This window comes from Dysidea avara, chromosome 6 (genome assembly GCF_963678975.1).
Source record: "Dysidea avara chromosome 6, odDysAvar1.4, whole genome shotgun sequence".
In the NCBI taxonomy this organism is placed as follows: domain Eukaryota; kingdom Metazoa; phylum Porifera; class Demospongiae; order Dictyoceratida; family Dysideidae; genus Dysidea; species Dysidea avara.
This window is the reverse complement of record NC_089277.1, coordinates 16861389-16883664: the sequence shown is the minus strand read 5'-3', so window position 1 is coordinate 16883664 and position 22276 is coordinate 16861389. Positions and strand designations below refer to the sequence as shown.

The 22276-nt window shown below is 36.7% G+C and overlaps 1 protein-coding gene and 1 long non-coding RNA gene across 2 annotated transcripts; one reads left to right on the top strand and one right to left on the bottom strand.

The window, feature by feature from the left end:
- The first annotated feature begins 5890 nt into the window (after positions 1-5890).
- On the top strand, positions 5891-7733 carry LOC136259298 (uncharacterized). The gene is made up of 3 exons (XM_066052787.1): positions 5891-6740; positions 6806-7363; positions 7474-7733. Exons 1-3 carry the CDS (start codon positions 5891-5893, stop codon positions 7731-7733), a joined length of 1668 nt encoding a protein of 555 aa, XP_065908859.1.
- Positions 7734-16427: 8694 nt separating this feature from the next.
- Positions 16428-17723, bottom strand: LOC136257775 (uncharacterized). Its single transcript, XR_010702155.1, has 2 exons — positions 17523-17723; positions 16428-16958 (listed from the first exon to the last, which is right to left on the bottom strand). It is a non-coding gene; the product is annotated as an uncharacterized lncRNA (long non-coding RNA).
- Between the last annotated feature and the right edge of the window lie 4553 nt (positions 17724-22276).

Below are 22276 nucleotides of genomic sequence, written 5' to 3'. Positions count from 1 at the left end.
AAGTGAACACTTTAACCCTCTAATCATCACAATTGTGGATCAGATTAGTATAATAACTTGTATGCTAACAACTTTGCTACAACTTCTTTGTGCGCTTAATACTGCAGTGCACTTACCTACGTAGAAGCCCTCGTGCCTTCAGTTACAAGAGTAAATGAATCATTTACACAAAAGTCATGTAATCATGGAAAACCCAAAAAGATTAGTTTGTTACAGTAGTTGTTAATTAAGTTGTTAATCATGCCTACCATTAACAAAGAATGGAAGAATATAATCTGTAACATTGGGGACAGTTACAAGCTATGCTTGCGCCTATTATGCCGGCATAATTTTGAGAATAATAGGTCACCAATTTCGTGAGAATAATTCCGGAATAATAGGATGATTAAAATTAAAGGCATAATTTTAGAATTATTGGATCTCCACGAGAATAATCGGTGGAATTAAAGGGCATGTCTATTCTTGATTAGCTAGAAGAAAGAGTTAAGCTACTAAGAGTGATATATAGCTGACGTAATTATGCGAGTGCTGGCTGAAAAGGAGCTGAAAGCCTTTAAAAGATCGATGTACTCTAATAGAACGCTCAAATACTCTAATAGAGCAGTCAGATCATGACTAGCTACAGAAACTAAATGAGAATTATTTTGAAATAATAGGCTAGACACAAGAATAAAAAAAGAATAATAGGTGAAAATTTTGGGAAATTCTGGAAAGAATAATAGGTAATATTTTGAGCATAATAGACTCAAGCCATACAAGCTACTCTTTCCTAAGACACAACATTGTGCCTATGCATTTCTTTACTCGTTCATGTTGGAAAGTGATGGTGGAAAACTGGTGAATTGCTTCGTGAGTAACACAGTTTGGTGGAAACTTTATAATTTTGTGATTAATTGTTCATAATCAAATTGTTCATAATCTATAGCTAGTGGTTAAAAACAGTTTCTTGTCCAATAGGGAACATAGTGACAGTCACCAAGATATCCAGTTATCCATATAATGTCGGTCATTACAGCCACATTTTGGTATGATAAATCGATAGTTAGCGAGCTAGCAAGCAAGCATATGAAAGTAACCATAGTAACTTAACCACTTGTAATATGCTTTTACAAAAGTAATTATAATTATAACTAATTTACATGGGATAAAAGTTAGTTACTTACTGAAGTGTCTTATTAACCTACACCTTAGCTGTATTTGGGACCTACAAGACACAGTCACTATAATGAGGTGGTCTTATTATTAATGATGTAATGAAGTACACGAAAACAAGCTGGTAAGAAATAAAAAGAGGAGTCTGATGATATAGGCCAGATTTCAAGATATCAATGAGATACCGGGATGATTCTAGAGACAAGGGGTTTGCACCACAAGATAACGAACAACATTGGAAATGTTTTTAATAATGTAAAGTCAAGGTGGCACTATCAAGAATGCGAAGGTCAAGATCCAAGACAAGAGGGAATCCTGGCAGACCATCAATGTCTGATTTATGCTGGAAAGCAACTTACGGATGGCCGCACTTTTAGTTCAACACTGCCATTTGGCTTGATTGATGAGGTTTCTGTTACACAGTGAAGTTAGAAAACTTAAGGAATATAAAACTCTGATTGGCAAAATAATTGGTAAATTTCTGTGTTTCATCACATGTCACTATACATTGCTTATATATAGCAAACGACAACTAAACAGAAAAAAGAGAGGTGAATTAAAGGACGGTTTGCCAATATTTTATACTGTAGCTTTCCTTAACCACAAACCACCATGCAGGCAACATAAGATCTTAGAGCATACTGTAAACAAACAGATCATTATGGTTAATTTTGGATAATAAGTAGTCATTAATAGTTATATCATGGCCACGAGGGATTTGCCTGATATATCCCAAGCCCGAGTGCGTGGACATATATATCAGGCAAATCCCGAGTGGCCACGGTATAAGTAATATATACCACTCTGGTATGCTCACCTAATAGGTGAAGGAAGACAAACCTGCATTCACCAAATTACTATTATACAGAAGTTTGCAAACATTGACTGTGAATTTAAATTGTGGACACAAAAAAGAAATGATTGTGGATTTCACTGGTTGTAGTGATACCATTTTAAACCAAACAACCACTTTGTGGATGAATAAAGTAACCTTAGGTGCTAAAATATACACTTAGACATATAGGTTGGGAATGTTTGAGGCATTTTTTCATGCAGTTGAAATGTATTCTATAGAAAAACAATCCCCACATTGCAAAAATGATTATTTAGTGATGCTTAGTAACTGAACTATGCAATGCTGTTCTTTTTTGCTTCACAACAATGCCCCTAACTAAAACAACATGTTTAACTCAAACCCACAATGCAAAGCTTTAAGCAGCTCTAGTTCAAACCCACAATGCAAAACTTTAAGCAGCTCTGTACAAATAATCAAAAGGAACTGATGCTTTGTAACTGCCTCAGCATCAAAGGTAGTTATAGTCAGGGCTATATCATGATATCGCCCTAACCACTATCTAGATATTCAGAGCGATATCTAGATATCGCCCTGTGGTCAGGGCAATATGTGATATATAACCCTGTGGTTTCCTTTGATCTGAGGTGTCAAAGCGGTATATACCACTTTAACACCTCAGATCAAAGGAAACCACAGGGTTATATATCACATATTGCCCTGACCATAGGGCGATATCTAGATATCGTCCTGTGGTTAGGGCAACATCATAATATAGCCCTAACCACAACTGCCTTTGATACTGAGGCAGCTACAAAGCATCAGTTCCCTTTGATTATTCATATAGAGCTGCTTAAAGTTTTGCATTGTGGGTTTGAGTTAAACATATTGGTTTAGTTAGGGGCATTGTTGTGAAGCAAAAAGAATTGAGTGAGTCAGCATTGCATAGTTCAGCTACTAAGCATCACTAAATAATCATTTTTGCAATGTGGGTATTGTTTTTCTACAGAGTACATTTCAACTGCATGAAAAGATGTCCAACCTTTATATCTAAGTGTTTATTTTAACACCTTAGGTTACTTTATTCATCCACAAAGTGGTTATTTGATTTAATATGGTATCACTACAACCAGTGAAACCCACAATCATTTCTTTCTGTGCCCAAAATTTAAACCCACAATCGATGTTTGCAAACCTCTGTATAAAAGTAATGTGGTGAACACAGTTTTGTCTTCCTTCACCTATTAGGTGAACATACCAGAGTGGTATATATTACTTATACCATGGCCACTCGGGACTTGCCTGATATATATGCCCGCGCCCTCGGGCTTCAGTGGTCATATATATCAGGTAAATCCCTCATGGCCATGGTATAACTATTAAATATATACCATTTTTAGTCAAATGCTAATAGGGCCAACCTATTAAAGGGTTCAGTTATGTATGTAACCAAGAGTGAAACAGTTTTGATAAGTAATGGAATGTAATATACAATAACTACATAGCTACTCACTAGTAGACAAAGATGAACAAATTCATTTCCTTTAGTGTTATCTACGAACTCTACAGCTGGCTCTATTGCATATGTATACATCCCAGACTAAAAGCCTGGGAAATTATATGTTAATACATACATGTAGATGCAACACACCTGAGAGGTTTGATACAAACTGAATGGGTATTTCATCAACTGTTTGATTCTACCACACAGTACAGTATAGTAACTGAATATTAGGTGTGCACTTTCTCACAAAAAAACAATTACCAGAAACCAGCCTCACAATACATTCATGGCACCTTGGCAGTATTAGTTAGGTAGCCAAAAGTGTCTTTAGAGTGGCCAAAAACCTATAAGTTGCTACAGAAATCATTTAACAGAATTTTTTACTGACTGACTATAACTAACTGCCTGATGCCATTAGACAAGCATAACTCAATAATGACTAAGGCTATGTGCTTGGTTTTTCACCGTTAAACATTGCTTCAGCCTGACAGGTGCCATTACATACCACAGTACGTACAATGTACACATCACGGACTTATCTTTGTCCTCCTTTGTGTCCCATTACTTCTTGCTGATAATGAGAAGTGTTGATTAACAGTAGCTAGTGTGTGATGGCTTCCCTATACATTTGTAATGAAAATTGTCTGTAGTTTCCAAAGTGACTGGATTGATTGCAGATCTTCTCCTAGTGTTTCTTCATTTGTAACACTGTGTAACAGGTTGAACATACGTAGCTGAAAATGAAGTGTAATGGCTACTACACTATTTAGTAATTGATAGTTTGGGGCACACGTTCAGATGAACACATTAAGTATGGCACAATTCTTTCTTTTATGTGGTATGTGCTGGTTCACCAGTCATATATGTTACAAAAAAATTAGCAGGTAGAAATATTTTTCACTTAATTTGGTATTTTTATTGATTGATTTATTAAGTATTAATTACTGAAAGTAGCTAGTTGTCTTTCGTTCTCATGGAGTTGTCCAGCTACTCTTTAAACACCAGTTTGTGTTCTGACCAAGGTTCCGACCTCCTTCCAGGATTGTTTCGGCCAGTCATGCCTAAGTACTACAAGGGTAAGAATACCAAAAAGCCGCTGTACGACAAGTCTACATCGCATGAGAATGGTGCTGTAAAAGGGAGAAGTGCTGCCTCTGATACTAAAGAATGTCATTCGAAAGTGTCCCAAGCGGAAGTCATTATAATGCATGTAGCAGCGGAACCGAACACTTTTAGTCAGTGTAAAGTCTCCGGAAGTGGCCTTGTACAGTGCAAATGCTGCGAATTATGGTACTGCAATGTGTGCTGCGGAATTACTGAGGAAGCTCTGGTACTACTTGGCGAAGCTGAGTGTCTGTGTCTCCATTTCTTTTGTTCGCCCTGCGAAGGTCAGTGAAGTTTTTAACTTGATCAATAAGAAAAATGACGATAACTCCAGTTCAAACCTCGGTACAAACGACATTTTATCAACTGTAACTGATACAATTTCCAAAGCAATCAGTGATCTTCAAACTGCAATACAGACTACAATTACCAGTTTACTTATCGGTCCTCAGAACCAAGAGCAGCCGATGGCTATGGATGATCAAAGTTCTCCCCGGCCCTTCATCGTGATGAATTGTCAGAATGATCAATCAACAAATGTAGCAATACCAACTGGAGAGGATTCAAGAAAATTTAATGCTGTGATATATGGTATCCCCGAATGCAACACAAGCACCACAAGATTTGAGCGACTTAAGCAAGACTTCTGTAAAGTCTTTGACGTATGCTCTGCTATTGTTCCTTCTAACAATCCAAGCAGTGTCATCCATGACACTATGCATCTGGGAAAGTACTCTAGCGATTCTGCAAGACCTAGACCTGTCCTGGTAAAGTTTAATTCTGCGGGCTATGCTTCCAACTTACTTTCCAACAAAAAGCAATGTCCTAAGGGTATCACAGTGAAACCTGATTTACCTCTGCAGGCCAGAAAAATTGAATCGTTACTGCTAAAAGAACGATGGCAATTCATACAAAAGGGCCAAGATAGAAAGGCAATTAGAATACTGAAAAGGAAACAGCATTTTTCTGGCTGGTAAACTTTTTGCCACTGTTATCAGTGATGAAATACATAATGAGCATCATGTACAGTACTCTGGCACCTATTCACCTAGTAGTGATCACAGTACCTCTAATGGTACTGACAACAACTGACTAGTCCAGGGTCAGTACCATTGTCACAGTTCATCTAATTTCAACCAGTCATCCTTTTGCTTATGGAATGCACGTAGTCTGGTAAATAAACTAAACCACTTTCAGAGCTATACGTATATTGTTATGATTTCCAGATTGTAGCTATAACTGAGACTTGGCTAAAGGCATACATTCTGGACAGTGAAATTTTACCAACAGGTTATAATATTTTTTTAAATGACCATCACTCCAGAGGAGGAGGGGTTATGCTTGCAATAAAGGATAATATTACCTCTAAGTTGATTGGTAAACATAGCAGTCTGGAAGCCATTGTTGTGTCAGTTTTATGTAATAACAAGGAGATCACCATTTGTTTATTATATGTCCCTCCTGATGCTAACCAATCACATCATGAAACCCTACTGGAATATTTATCAAGTCTATCTTGTCATGATCATCTGCTAATACTAGGAGATGTTAACTTACCTGATGTCGATTGGGAAAACTACCAAGGTCACTCTGACTTTTCCTCTCAATTCTGTGACAAGATTTTTGAATTAAACTTGGAACAGCTGGTTGATAAACCAACCCACATTAATGGCAACATCCTGGATGTCATTTTAGCAAATTTTGTTATCAACCAGCCAACAGTATCTGATGCTCACCCTCAAGGCCTCTCATCTGATCACTTTATAATTAATTTCAGTGTTCCAACATTATCTCACACTGTGGAACAGAAAGCCTCCTATGTTGCTTACGGTTACTCAATAGCTGACTGGGATGGTATGTATAACTCTATGATGAATCACAATTTTCACGAATACTATCATCTAAGTGACGTTGAAGAAGTTTGGGCTACATTAAAACATATTCTACAGACTGCTATTCAAGCTTTTGTCCCACAGTTTTTGATCAAGAAGAAGCAGCATCCCAAATGGTTTACACCAACCATAAAACATCTTCTGAACTGTATTCATTCTTTAAGAAGAAAGTACAAAAAGAATCCCAGTAATAATCTAAAGCTAAAGTTACAAGCAGAAGAAGATAATCTCCAAGTATTGATTGTAGAAGCTAAGAGTGACTATGAATCCAACTTAATCAGCAACTATGCTAGTGGTAATAATAGTCTCATCTATAAATACATATCAAAAGTGACTGCTTACCACCTCAGATGCATTTAGGTACAGACACCGCCATCTGTGACCAGGACAAAGCCAGATTGTTTAACAGCTATTTCTACTCTGTTTTTAATGATAAAGACTTGACCAATGATTCCCTGAATACCACCAATGAAACTTCTGGTACTTCCTTAAGTGACATAATAATCACAGCTGAAGATGTTCATGAAGCTCTAGTCTCCCTAGATCCAAACAAAGTAATGGGACCTGATGGCATCAGCCCTAAAGTATTAAAATATTGTGCAGACACCCCCTGTCAACCCATCAGTTATCGTTTTCAGTTAACCATTACAAATAGCTATTTACAATCTGAATGGCGTACACATTGTGTTATTCCAATCTTCAAGTGTGGGGACCGTGCTACTATATCCAACTACCGTCCTATATCACTATTATGTATCATTTCAAAGGTTTTGGAAAAGATCATCTTTAATATATCGATCAAGTTTTTATTCAACTCATTTACCCCTTATCAGTTTGGCTTTCTACCTGGTAGATCTACCCTACAGCAGTTGTTATTATTCATCAATGAACTATTGGAAGCAAAAAAAAACAAACAAGGTATCAGATGTCATTTATCTAGACTTCAAGAAAGCCTTCGACTCTGTTACTCATACCAAGTTACTACACAAAATAAGATCTTTTGGCATTACTGGAACATTATTTTGTAGCATATCTTTCTAATCATGTACAATACGTCCGAGTCAACAACAGTCTCTCAGAGTTTCTATCGGTGTTATCTGGGGTTCCCCAAGGAAGTATCCTAGGCCCATTATCTTTTGTTCTATTTATAAATGATCTACCTAAGTGCCTAAAGTTTTCTAGTGCATTTATCTATGCTGATGATACAAAATGCTTGAAACATCAAAGTGGTGTGAATACAACTGAAATGAACCTCCTTCAAAAAGATCTGGATAACCTCAGGGCATAACATCTGGTTTATATTACCATTTCAGCAAATTTGCACACTTACAATTCTGGCTAAAGAGCTACATGACTATTTTATTGACAACAAGCCAATTGCTACTGTTGACAGCACTAAAGATCTTGGGATAATAATAACACAGAACTTAACTTGGGAGAGCCACTACAAATTAATATCAGGCAAGGCCTACAAAATTCTTGGATTAATTCGTAGAAGTTTTTCAGGTAATGGACCAGTTGAGACTAGAAAAAAGTTGTATACCTCACTTGTTCGTTCACAAATCTTATATTGTTCACAAGTGTGGAGACCTTATCTAATTTAAAATATCAATATGTTAGAAAGAATACAGAGGCGAGCTACAAAGTGGATTTTGAATGACTACCAATCATCATATAGGTCACGCCTGGTCAATCTACATCTATTACCACTAATGTATGTATGGGTCATTCCATCCCAAATCAACAAAAAAATTCCACACCCCTTTCAATTTTCATGCAATTTGGCACAGACATGGACCATTTCAAGAAACGTTCTCACACCAAAATTTGGCTCATTTCATTGGTCTCCCTTTAAGTTATGACCACTCAAAGTTTCTGTTGAAAATTTTAGTTTGCTTACGTGTCTTCAATAAAATGGCCATAAGTTAGCTTGTGATTGACGTAGATACTTCTGGTTTAGAGTTTTGAAATGCTGATTAAATTCTCGTTTAGATGATATATAATTTTTTATAATTACTCAAAGGAGAAGGTCAAACCACAAAAATGTAGCTTTTTCCTTTGATCTTAATTTTCAAAAATATATATTCTATAATTAAATTTATTTTTGGTTTACTTGTTGCTCTAATACCCATCATTCATCACTGTGAGTTTAAAGTTGGAGCCAATAGTAGATCATGAGTTATAAGTGTTACTGTGCAGCCTTGTAATCACTACTGTTTGTATGGTATAAATAATTAAGTGTAGATACGTAGTAATTCCAATACCAATTGCAAGTAACCTTATATTAGTACGTATGTCACAAATCATTTTATGCATTAAAATAGTTAGGGTTTGTATTGACAAGGGTTCACTACAGTGGAACCATACTAACAGAGCCACTTTTAAAGCTAAGAAAGTTGGAGCAATAATAAGGCTGCCTAATGAAGGAATCACTGATTATACTTTTGCTGTAAGCTCAGTGTCCTATATAATAGAGGTGGCCACTATAACAAGGTGGCCTTACTATAGAGGTATCTATATTTATAGGGGATTTATTGTACAACTAATGATATTTCAATCTTACTGTATATAATAATAATAATATATAATAATAGTAATGCTGCTACAACATTTACCTACGTACTTAGGTGGCCTCCCCAAAGTTGGCTCCAAGTGTGGTGCTTGGCCAGAATCTGGGTGGCCTGTGGACCAAGTCATGATGGGGTTGGCTTTTTTTTCAGCCCTTCTAGGTATCTGTCCCGTTTCTGGAATTGTTGAATTGAAATGCCATGTCTTAGTGGTATCCGAAACTTCTTGGTCTTAATACCTAGGTGGTTGTTTCATATAGTTGCATTAGAGCAGAAACGTCCTATTTAAAGTTGGCCCTTATAAAGAGGTGGCCTTTAAAGTGGCCGCTAACATATGTTCCCTTTTGAATCATACTTGAAAGGGCATACCTACTACTGACCACTGTAAGGCCATCTTTATATGTTTGTACCTAAAAACGATGTCTTTGCTGGAAAAATGTACACTACTAAAACCACTATGCATTGTCTTACTTGTCAAAAATTTGATGGAATAGAGTGGAATCCATGACCTGTCTTAGTGGCCACCTGTATAGAAAGGCCACCACTCCATAAGGGCCAACGATTGCCTATACACTTATGCAAATGTATTAAGCAGCTACCTGCACATTAAAGCCCAGAAATTTTGGCCCTAAGGCAACCGGCTTAAACTCCATACATCAACTGTATCATGATGAAACTACTTAGATATAGCAAAATGTAGCTCAGTGACCTTCCTAGCTGCATGGTGATATTATATAGTTAGTGAAGCATTCTTGACTGCCGAGTCAGTCTTGCCAGGGCCACTCCAGTTATTATTTCCTATTTAGTAACTTGATAACACTGAGTCTTGATTCCAGAATCCTTGTAATTATATTGTACTTGTAATTTTCAAATTATGACATATATATCATCATCTTAGAGTAGGTGACTGCTGTATTAGAGTGTTTTGATTGTTTCAGCAGAGGATTCAAACAATGCTGCAAAGAAACATTGTGCTGTAAAATCCAACCTGTATATTACATGATGACCTTTTTCAGGAAGTTTCCGTGGGTTGTTCCTGTCCCATTCCTGTTTTCCTCAAATTCTACTTACTCGATTTTGGACATGTTGGCCAAAACTGATACACTTTGAGTACACTACAAAGACTACAACTAGAAATATATGTACAGTACAATAATTATTCCTTAAAGGACCACCTGATTCTTAGTGTGCATGCAGTCATAGCTGGGATGATAAATTACATGATTTCTTGTAACTAAAGCCAACTATTAGGCTAATTTGAAGGAAAACCAGCTGAAGCATGCAAATCTTCTCAAACTGGTATGACTATTGTCAATTGCATGCTTATATGTTACAACTGAGATATACATATACATAGTCACATGATGCTTGTCAGCATTACAGTATTGTTATGCTGTGCCCATCCATCCTGAGATACTGAGAGTGCATGGTCACCAATTTTAAATGCATGTTAGGTGATTGGATGAGAAACGCACAGGATTGCTATGATAAACTACTGCCAATAGGTAAGTAGTGTGACGGTAGACAAATGGTCAGACAGACAGTTTTTTTATGAGCAGAAGTCGGCGTACATAGCCCCCAGGCCCCAAAAACTACAAAATTTTAACACTGAAATTTTTTGTAGCTACAGAGATGTTTTAATGTACAAATATCTATATTGTATTAATATGCTTTCTTCATTACACATATATAGCACAACTGTGGGGTGACCTATGAGTAGTTTACAGCATGACCCTTGCCCATGATCTCAACTGTTTTATGTTGTATAGTTGTGTGACCCTCAAGTGCTTTACGTCATGTAGCTATGGTATCCAAATAACAGTTTAGAAACTAGCATTTGCAGCACTGTGCCGTGGAAACATTTAGCCTCCTAGATAAATTTTGTAAATGTAAAGCACTTGGAAGATTTCTATATCTGCTTGTGATGAGTGTTCTATTAGAGTAACTTGATCTAGTATAAAGTATTTCTTTGGTTGTATGGGTGGGGAGTGGGAACATTCTCTATGTACACAAAACCCTCTTCCCTCATTATGAGTCCACCGGACCACTGAGTTATTTTGATTGAAAATCATTACCAATATTTATATGTTACGTATTGTGTGTTATAATGAGCATTGTAGGGTTAAGAGAGGGGAGGGAGGGTGCACAGTTGCTGCCTGTGCACCTGCCCCTAAACCTGTAGCAATCACAGTCACTAAAGCTACTACTCTGCAATGGCTAGTTGTTTGTGCTAGCTATTTTCTGAACTTAGTAGCTAGCTGGTTAGGTGCGATATAATGTGTTTATTGTGCACCATGAATGGTCAGCTGTGGCTTAAAGGCTAGTGATTTTGTGTCATAAAATCCTTTCCCTTAAATTTTTTGCAAGGATAGTTCAATATGACTAACCATTCACCTAATTGCATGCAGTTAAGTTGAAATCAGGTAAAAAATTATTTTAAAATTATTACTGTCCACTACAAATTTTATTTACATACATTACGTGAATTTATGAATTCCTTTCTTGAAACTATGAATTGCAACAGTGCTACACTTACTGATACATGTTGTCTTGAACCATGTTATCTGGTTTATAATACAAAATTCTAATAGATTACACACTGAAAATCTACCTCAGAAATTTTAACATCATAATGTTGCCCCTGATAGTATAAGTGTGATAGCTAAGATATTTCGTGGGTGTACTGAGATATGCTTTCTCGAGAAGCTTTCTCATAACAATGAAGCAACTCAGGTAGCACAAACATACATCTTGGCCACTTTGTTAAACATTAAGCAGTGCATCTGTCTTACCCATGCAGTCTACGTCTTCCTACTAACATAACATAGTTGGTTTTGAGGTTTGCTCCCACATACTAATTGACCACCCACACACTGGTGTGATAAGTCAGTTATTACCAAGTGATAATTATAAGTTAGTTATCACCCAGCACAACACTTTGATCCTCCCACACACTGGACTATAATACATAGTTAGCATAATAATTATTATAGGTATCATGTGAATGATAAGATGGCTGACCAGGACTGAGTCTCAATTTTCTATTCACTACGTAACTTAGAACTATGTGCTTAATTTCTTCACTACTCAATGTCACTTCAGCCTGAAACGTGCCTTTTTGCTAGCTGCATGCAGCAATTACAATATGGATGTACCTTACCTTCGCCCTCCTTTGTGTCCTGTTTCCTTCTCTACTACCACGTAGGTGTTGATTTGCAGTAACGCATCATAGCTTTGGTGCTAATATTTCCCAGAGTAACTGGATTGATTGCAGATGCACTTCTTGCTCTGCTCTTCGTTACTTAAAAAGCTATATAATGAGCTGAATAAGAGAAGCAATGTCTATGTCGCTTATCAGTAATTGATAGTCATGGTGTGCATTCAACTACTCAGTTAATTTATAATGTGTGTCATCATCACTAGTGTCTAGAACCATTTTCCCCTTTGTTGTCGCATGTGATGGTTCACTAGTAATATACAAAAAAGCAAACAAGCTTAAGTGTAAGGAAAATTTAAAATTTTAGGGATCATAGAAATAAAATGCAATGAAATAATGGAGGTTGTCTACACCCACAGCTATACTATCGTACATTTAATCCTCCTACTATTCAGTATACTGTATGTTACTGGACTGTTCTATTAGAGTATCCCATAAAGTTCTACCCAGAAGGCACTTTTTACTTCCTCTAAACTCCCACTAGATAACCTACACTGTAATAGTGCATAGCAGTAAAATAGTACAGTACTTAAAAGTAGTCATAACAAAAGCTATGCAGTTGAATGGATCTAGAAGAATAGGAATATGTTTCTGGGATGCTTCGATGCTCACAACTGTATATTCAATAGATCATTGGTTAACATGGAGAATGTTAAGTACCATGCTTGTTTCAACCCTGTGGCTACATACATTATTATGGTATATGTTCACTGAATTAGAAAGTTTTTATGACAAGAGTTAGAACTTTACCCTCTTATATTATTATTGTGGCTGAACAATAGTAATGGCTTGTATGATGTAAGCACCTAGTTCCATCATTACATCATAAGGTTCTGTGAAACAAGATACTTGCAATGTACTTAAAAGACCAATATATTATAAGTGTGGGCAGACAGGGCAGACAGGGCAGTTACTTATTGTACAAATGTAGTGGTTACCTTATGACAGACTAACTCAGTGACATTAAGAAATGCTTTAATGCACTCCTTGTAATGGACACATTTGCAATTTGGAACACAAATTTTCAGTTGTAATGTAATGTATCAACGTTACTAGAAACTTTTCTACTGTTGTTTGTTATCTGGTGGTGTATAATGTATACCCTTGTCTCTAGAAGTCCCCTGATATCTGAACATTATGTTGAAATCCTACAAGCTAGACTGCTAAATTCATAAGTACTTTTATAGCCGACTGCTTCAGAAGAATCTTATATAACACATTTACATATCACAATTAAATTCTCCAGTCTATGATCGAGTCAGTGACATAGTTGTTACTGTGTGTGTTCTGAAGAAGTTGTACTATATGTCTACCCCTTGTATGTACGTATGTGCAGTGTTGGAGTCAGGGCCGCCCAGAGAAATTAAGGGGCCCAGGGCAAAGAGTTAAAGTGGGGCCCTTGACCCAAGTTGTAAGGTGAAGACCAAAAAAAAAAAAAAAAAAAAAAACGGTCACAACCTGCTGGCAATGACAATAACTACCCATCACCAACCATATCTCTTTATCTATAAGCTTGCTACACTGCTCCTCTGAAGAATACTGTGACTGCTCTATTAGAATATTTAGATCTGACTGCTCTATTAGAGTATATCGATTTTTTAAACAAGTATTCAGGGGGCCCCTTTCAGGCTGGGGCCCGGGGCAAAATGCCCCAGTTGCCCCCCCCCCCCCCCCCCCCTGTGGGTGGCCCTGCCACTAGTGCATCAGAAGGTGTAGGCAACCTCCCTTGTTTACCTACTTTTTTTTGCTATGATCCCTAATTCTTAAAGTTCTTAATTTTTCTTTATACCGGCTTGTTTGTTTACTTTTTTATAAATTATTATGACTGGTGAACCCACACATACCATGTTAGAACAGAAGGAATGGTGTCAGGCTTATTGCTTTTGTCTGAATACGTGCCCCAACTGAAATAGCAAAGTGCAGCCATTACGCTTTATTTTCAGCTACGTATGTTCAGCACGTTACACAGCGTTACAAATGAAGAACACTATGGGAGAAAAAACTTGGATGGTTCCCATCAAATGTAGGGAAGCCATCATGTGAATCGACACTTTTTTTTCAGTCAGCAAAGACAATGGGACGCAAAGGAGGACACAGGTAATTCCATGAAGCATAAATTGTACATACTACGGTATGCCAAAGAGACAAACGTGGGGATGAAGCGACGTTGGACAGCAAAAAATCAAGCCACCTTATATAGCCATTATTGAGTTATGCTTGTCTAAAGGCATTAGTTAGTTAGTTAGTTAGTTAGTTAGTCAGTCAGTCAGTCAGTCAGTCAGTCAGTCAGTCAGTCAGTCAGTCAGTCAGTCAGTCAGGCAGTAGAAAATTCCGCTGAATAATTTTTAAAAAATGTTTAAATTTTGTAGCAACTCTTTGGAGGCATTTACGGTCATGCTGGAGACACTTTTAGGCTTGGTTATACCTAACCTATACTGCCAAGGTGCCATGAAGGTTTGTGAGGATGGCTTTAGGGTGATATTTTTGGCCAGAAAAGCCAAAATCGTCATGATCCCTATTATACAGTACTATCATACTGTATGATGTATGTATGTATGTATGTATATATGTATGTATGTACATGTGTATATGTACGTATGCATGTATACGTATCAGTATGCACGTATGTCCCAGTATGCATAAAAGCAGTCACAACCCCTACAAATTTACAAATTTTTTGCAATTTACATTATGCTAATGCATAATTATGTGTTTTTTGCATTTCATTGTAACTTTAGCTAATTAGGCTATAAATGTTGTTGAATTTATACTGGTGATTTCAATACAATTACAATTTTCAAAGCATTCGATACAATAATTGCAATTTTTTTCTTGGGTTCATACCATAAAACTTCAATGAAATTGATGGTGCTGCCTTCATGTACAACAGAAACTCTGTAAATTTCCACCAAACATTCATCGAAACACATTAAAACACCATATAACTATTTTCAAATTAATTTCATATTAAATTAATTGAGGTATTGTCCAGTAGCGCACTTGTAGCATATATGAGAACATGTATATTACTGAGTGGGTTATTAGTTAATTCACAAGATTCATTGGGTACCATTGAGGCTGAAAAGCACACAATTCATTTGGGCAGTGATATGTTTACTTGATCAGTGTAATTACCTCTTCCTGAGCTATGTGTCAATTAATATGGTTATTAATACTGTGTTTAGGTGACAGAACCCAGCAAGGTGAAAAAAAAGGTAGCTGATGAAGACATATCACTAAGGAAGCATCCAATATACAAATACTGGTGTTTTTATTTTATTTGTGCACTTGTTAATTTTCAGCCACAACTATCATACTGCATAGTTGCCTTATTGACTGCCTGAATACAGTCATAACTGCTATAGACAGTGTTTTGAGTATTGCTTTGCTATTGGTACATATGTGTGCATCTGGTTAGCTCATCTCATTTGATAAGTGTGTGGTTAGGCTAATATTTGTTTACCGCCAGACATTAAGGCCATGTGTGTGTGTGTGTATAAACAAGAAGTGAACGTGGTCTTAATATAGGTGTTTACAGCTATTGTAACGCACAACCTGGGTCTAAATATCACATCACAGAGCTGGATGATGCAGAACTACAGGTGTGGTAGATGTTCTATATGAATTGAACTTGGTACATCATTCATAATGTAAAACACACACATACACTTACATGCATGCACACTTTATACACATGCAAATCACATGCGTGTGTGTGCATGTGACCAATAGTTAAAGCTGCTCTATATCAGGTCACTGTATAATAAGGTCACCTTCCAAACTGACCTATTATAAACTGTTTATATAAAATTGACCTCTTATATAAACATGTCATTAAAATATTTAAGTAGATGCAATTAATTGTTGTGATACCAATAAGCTGCATGTGTGGTCTGCTACAAGTAGCTAGGCTTTGAAACAAATTAAAGTAGTTAGGAGTTGTCCACATACAGCAGGCCAGCAACATGCACTGTATACTTACAATTTAAAATTCCCCAACTGGCAAGTTTATGTACTTATAGTCTAATCCAACTGTCTATTAAGTAGCCATGCACCTGCAAACATTTAGCCTGTTATAAGTGGCCATGTGTACCGGACTGCAGGCATATACAAACAAAAGCTCTAATAAGTATATAGATCACTTACATCTATGATACTGAGATTTGTTGCTGCATGCATGGTGATGTTATTACTCATACATGAGAACAAAATTCATAAATTGAATAATTAATGGATATATACGTACTGTGACATTTTCTACATTGCAAAATGCATGCATAGTCCGTACAAGGCTAAAGAAAGGAACAGTGTGGTCATGATGAGGGATAAACATCATTTTATTTTACAAGGATGCATTCAGCTCTTGCCTCCACAGTCATGTCATGTCATTTGGCTGCACTTTAGTGTAATATACTGAAAAACAAAATATAAAAAGTTGGCAGAATCACAGCTGAACAAAAAACCGCTGACAAATTGAAGATATCAGACATTGTGGCTGCTCCTTCTGATGTTTTATGACCATGGGAGTTTGGCTGGAACTTTGGAGAGTCGTATGGTTTAATGTTACATTCTTTCTTCACATAGTGAGTGGTGCACAGCTTGGGCTGTTTCATGCTCTTTGGCAATTTCACCACTGCATCAACTTGTTTGCTGCTTGCATCGTTTCTCAGTGTAATGATGGAATCAGTAGTGATCATCTCTTTTTCTACTAGCATTGACCTTTGGCTACCTATATGAACAATAGATGTAATCAAAATTAATGACACACAATACTGATTACATAAACGTTGTTTATAACTTTATATACACGTCCCTTCTGCTTTCATTTTATGAACACTGTCTTTCATGCATAGTTAGCTGGCTAGAGCGTGCATCCTTCTCTCCTCAATGTAATAACATAATTTTGATAGCTACTCTTATAAAAGTTATCCCAAGCAACACAAAAAAATTCTAGAAGGATATAAGAATAATCATAGTGTTGAAATGCAAGGCTTTTATTTGCTATCCCGGGGCTTTGTGTCGTATCTGTATGCCACATTTAAGGTGCTTTATGCCACAACTTAACACTAGTATAGTACTGTCACATGATCCATACAACAAAGACCAGACCACGCAATCTCGATAATTTCAGTTTCACTGACTTCAGTGACAATTTTTGCGCACGTAGCTAGCTAGCTATACCGCCGGTACACTGAACCATAGACTGAACTAGCTACCAAGAATTTCAGCATCGTAGCTATCTCGCTAGTTTTGCCTCTTTTCAAACCGTGTTCTGTCACTACGCAGCACTTACCCGTCGTGTTTTCGGCTGCGAGATCATTTCCTGCACTTTCCATCGCGACACTGTAGCCCGGACTAGAAGACACGATGGTTGATGATAACAAAGATGTCGTCAAAAGTAGGACACAGGTTACCCGCAACATCTTGGTACAATCACCACTTCAGAGATACCCTCTGTCTGCTAGAACCACCCAAGTTCCCATTTATAAATATATAACGTCATAATTAGTCGAGCACAATCTGGAGGCGCCCGCTTCAGCCGGGAATCAGTCTTTTGCTCTACATAAATACAGCTGAAGTGGTGAAGTGCAGTAATAAATATAGCCACAAATTAACATATATTGAACATGTAGATACCTAAAACTGCATGATCGTGAAGGTAGCAGTCAAATGTAAAGCATTTGGTAAATTAGTCCTTATAGCCTTAGGCCAATGAAACTTGATTAGCAGTTTCGCGTCATCGCCCGCACGCTTTTGATACACCCGCATGGAATTTCATTATTGGTATTTCAGATCGAAATACTCTAATAGAGCAATCAGCTATACTCTAATGAAAAAATCACTTGTTATAGATTAGTAAGGTATTTATGCAAGAGTAATCAAATTGAATGTAGATCTCGCTGTTTTTGGCAGAAATCTTCATGTTTGGGATGTGTGTTGTGATTTTGGAAAATAATGAATAATGATTAATAACCGCCCGCCCGCATCAAATTTTCAAAATTCTGAGCGAGAAACTGGCAATCAAGTTTCATTGGCCTTATAGCTATACCACAGATATTCGAGAACACCCTCCAGCATAGATATTCGAATATCTATGCCTCCAGTGCCTAACTGGTAAAGAGGATAAGAATAAATAAGAATGTGGAATACATCCTTTATCTATGGTTAATGTAATATATTGGAGTGTGAAGAGCTGTGTTGTGGCGAATAGCCTATATAGAAACAATGCATGCATGACTTTCATTCTTGCAGTGTATCTGGTGTACAATTCTAGCCAAAACACAGCAGCTCTATTATGCTGAATTTTAATACTGAGGATCCCACACAAAGTTAAATTTAAGCAGTAGTCTTACGTTGTGTTTTTCAAAATGTCCTAAAGATCACCAGAATTAATTAATAGCAACTTTATAGGTACAATTTGTAGTATTTTAACTAAAACACCAACTTTTAGTCAAAAGTATTTAAAACAGCCTATTTGCAGTCTCTTTTGGCAAAGCTTTTAGCAGGGTTAATAAATATATAGCATTTATACGCATTGCAAAAACAGCCTTTAGCGACCTGGAAACACTTGGTACAGACCAACTCTCAAAGTAAGAGGTACCTGGTTCAATTCCCACTGTAGGCAGTGATGACACTTTTTCCCAATTCCCACAAGGTCTTGCTGCTCCATTAGGGAATTTGAGCATTCTATTAGAGTATTATTATTATTATAAAAATAATGATTGCAAAACCTCGCAAGTGAGTATAAAATGCAAAATGAGTACAAAAAGTTAATCAAAATTAAAATCACTAAGTAGGTCAACAAAAGTGTCAATTGAAGTAGTGTTAACTATTTCATTAGGTAATGACGTAATGGTAGCTGGGAAGAAACTAACCTTGTATGCATCAATCCGTATAAAAGGAACAGTAAGTTTGAAATCATGGCCTCTAGTAATTCCATGATTGTAACTAATATATAGTTTGGTAGTTTTAAGTCTAATTATATGGTGGATAATCTTATACATCATTTGTAGTCTAAGAGTGTCTCTATGATTGTGAAGACTGTTCCATCTTAGGGTATTAATCATCTCAGTAACACTACTTGTATAGCGGTAACCACCAGTTTCAATCTTGCTGCTCGTCGTTGTACAGATTCCAGTTTGTCAATGTTGTGCTTAGTATGGGGGGAGCCCAGGAACAAACAGCGTACTCTAAAATTGGACGAACATAAATCAAATATGCATCAGATTTTATTTGACGTTTGCATGAAGATAAATTCCTCTTTAAGAAACTTAAAGCACCATTTGCTTTCTTACATACAGAGTCGATAAGTGTGTTGAAAGTAAGCTTGGAGTCAATGACAATTCCCAAATATCTAACTTCATTAACATTTTGGAGTGGCTGGTCATACAGTGTACTAGAGAAAGTGAGTATATTTCTTAAAGATATCTGGAGCGCTTCACATTGTTGATATTGAAGGTCATCAACCACTTGTTGGCCCATTCTTCTAAACTGTGTAAGTCATGTTGGAGAATTTCCTGGTCATTTTTATTATTGATTTGTCTATATAATAAGCAGTCATCTCAGCTGCAATATGAAACAAGCTACAACATGAAGAGATAGCATTAGGTATAGGTTATTAATGTAAATAAGAAATAACAAAGGGCCCAAAACAGTTTCTTGGGGAACACCACTTGTGACATTTACTGGTGCTGATGTAGAACCATTACAAACCACTCTTTGACTGCGTCCACATAGAAATGAAGATATCCATTCAAAGATTGAGTATATGAATCTTTATCACGGTTTTCAGCCCCACTCCAAGAAGGATAATTTTGGAGTGGTATCATTCTGAGGGGGGGAGGGCTTCAGCCCCCTACAGGGGCGGATCTAGGATTTATAAAAGGGGGGGCTAACTCAAGGTACTAATCTCTTGGGTAGAGGTGTGTGAAGCACACGTAGAGGTGTGTAAAGCACACTTCCCAGCATGCGAAGCATGCTGGAACAAGGGGGGTCTGGGGGCATGCCCCCCCAGAAAAAATTTGAAAAATAGATGCTAAAATACTGCAATTTGGAGACATTTCCACATAAAATTCATAATATTTTCTGCCTGTAGATATTTTATATACTGCCTTTAGATTATAGGTATGGCTCTCTGATTCTGAAGTATTTTGCTAATGGAAAAGTTTGGGTAGGTACAGGCAACCAAGTACATGATGCACCCATCTCACAATTGCACAACACTGAATAGGTGCATGTTAGAATAATAATGTTGAAAGTGGAAAATTTTGAAATTTGAACAATACAAGATTGAATCTGAGAGCATTTTCAATGGAAATTGTGTACCTGAATTAAGTATTGTCATACATATTAACTACACAAGTAGATGAATGAAGCCCTTTAAACAGACCAATGCACTTCATTGTATGTATAGGTGCAGGCAGATTTGGAAAAATTCCATAACAGAACCAACTACATGCTTCCAGTGAATGTTCTATTAGAGTAGTTAGCTGACTGCTCTATTAGAGTAGTTAGCTGACTGCTCTATTAGAGTATCTCGATCTTGTATACCTCCAATGCTGATCCGGGTCCTTGTTGCATTAACTTTAGCATAAATCCACTGATAATACCTTGGAAATATGTTTATAAGGTGGTTTTATGAGTATTTGTATTATTAGTGATCATATAATTATGCTAAGACGAAATTTCATTATAATACTCAGCATATTGATCAAGTAAAGCCTAAATATGAAGGGGGGGGCTTCAGCCCCCAAAGCCCCCCCCCCCCCCCCCCCCCCCCCCTGGGTCCGCTCCTGCCCTATCCCCCCTCCTGCCTATGGCCATACCAGCAGTGTTGGGCAAGTTACTTTGTAAAAGTAACTAGTTACATATTACATATTACTTGCAACTGAACTATTTAGTTACAGTTACATATTACCCATAAAATAAAGTAACTGTAATAATATTACATGTTATATTACTTTGTGTCCACAGCCTTAAGCTGTCACGTGTGAAACTACCACTTTATCACGTGACACGATTGCGTTGTTGGACAATATGCAAATTTTGGTTATAAGTAAGAAGCTGGTGAATAAGCTTCATTCAGTAGGCCTCGTTACTTTGTTGTGTTACTCAGGGATAACTAACGAGATTAGTAACTTCGTTACTTGTAGTAATAATATTATGTAATATTAGACTCGTTACAGTAACTATATTACTTAGGTAACGCGTTGCATTTGTAAGTAAAGTAGCTTGCGTTATATTACCTGCTTTTATAGCGTATTTCGTTATATTACTTTGTTACCACAAAAGTAATAATATTACGTAACGCGTTACTCCCAACACTCCATACCAGTAATATCATCAACAATGTATAGGCCAAGCACAGTACCTTGAAGTATAATTAACCCAGATAAAATTTAGCTGTCTACTACCGCACTATTGTAACAAACTTGGTAACACACTAAAAAATAAAACTTATGTTGTATAGGTACAATACTAGGATTAAAAATTTTAACCAGCATCTGAATTTGGTTTATCCATATCTTTTTTCAGCCTTGCATGATCTGATCCTTCATCATGTGATCCTACAAGTTAAAAACGTACAGTACAAAGTGATTCCATTGTTCTTGATGTATTTCAAGTGACAAATTCTATATTCTATATATCTCAGATCATTAAAAGACCACTTCTAATCTTTAAATCTATCATATATTTAGGGAGTATCTTTATAATTATATGCTTGCATGGTTAATACTGATATAGCACCTCAGTTTTGTTCTTTGTAAATTAAGGGTTAAAACGTATAGCTCAAAGGTGATCACATCAGTGGTTTTGGGTGTTGCATCTTTGAGTACATGAGTATGTAGTATAGCTATAAAAAATTGGGGAATTTTAAAATGTTTTGTAGTGGTTATTCAGAAGCATTCTTAAAATTTTTACTGCACAAACAGTTTATGCAGAACTATGCAGGACCTACTATGTAGCAACAGCTTGTCACATATACTGAAATTAGCTATTGAGGTAGACAAATTTTGCGCTTCAGGTTTGCTAGAATCTTAATAAAAA

What these genes read in the sequence shown, in the direction of transcription:
- LOC136259298 (XM_066052787.1), top strand. Translation starts at nt 5,891, where the DNA reads ATGCTTGCAATAAAGGATAATATTACCTCTAAGTTGATTGGTAAACAT. An exon ending in AATCAGCAACTATGCTAGTG is followed by an intron (nt 6,741 to 6,805) that starts GTAATAATAGTC and finishes AGATGCATTTAG; the next exon opens with GTACAGACACCGCCATCTGT. An exon ending in AGCAAAAAAAAACAAACAAG is followed by an intron (nt 7,364 to 7,473) that starts GTATCAGATGTC and finishes ATTATTTTGTAG; the next exon opens with CATATCTTTCTAATCATGTA.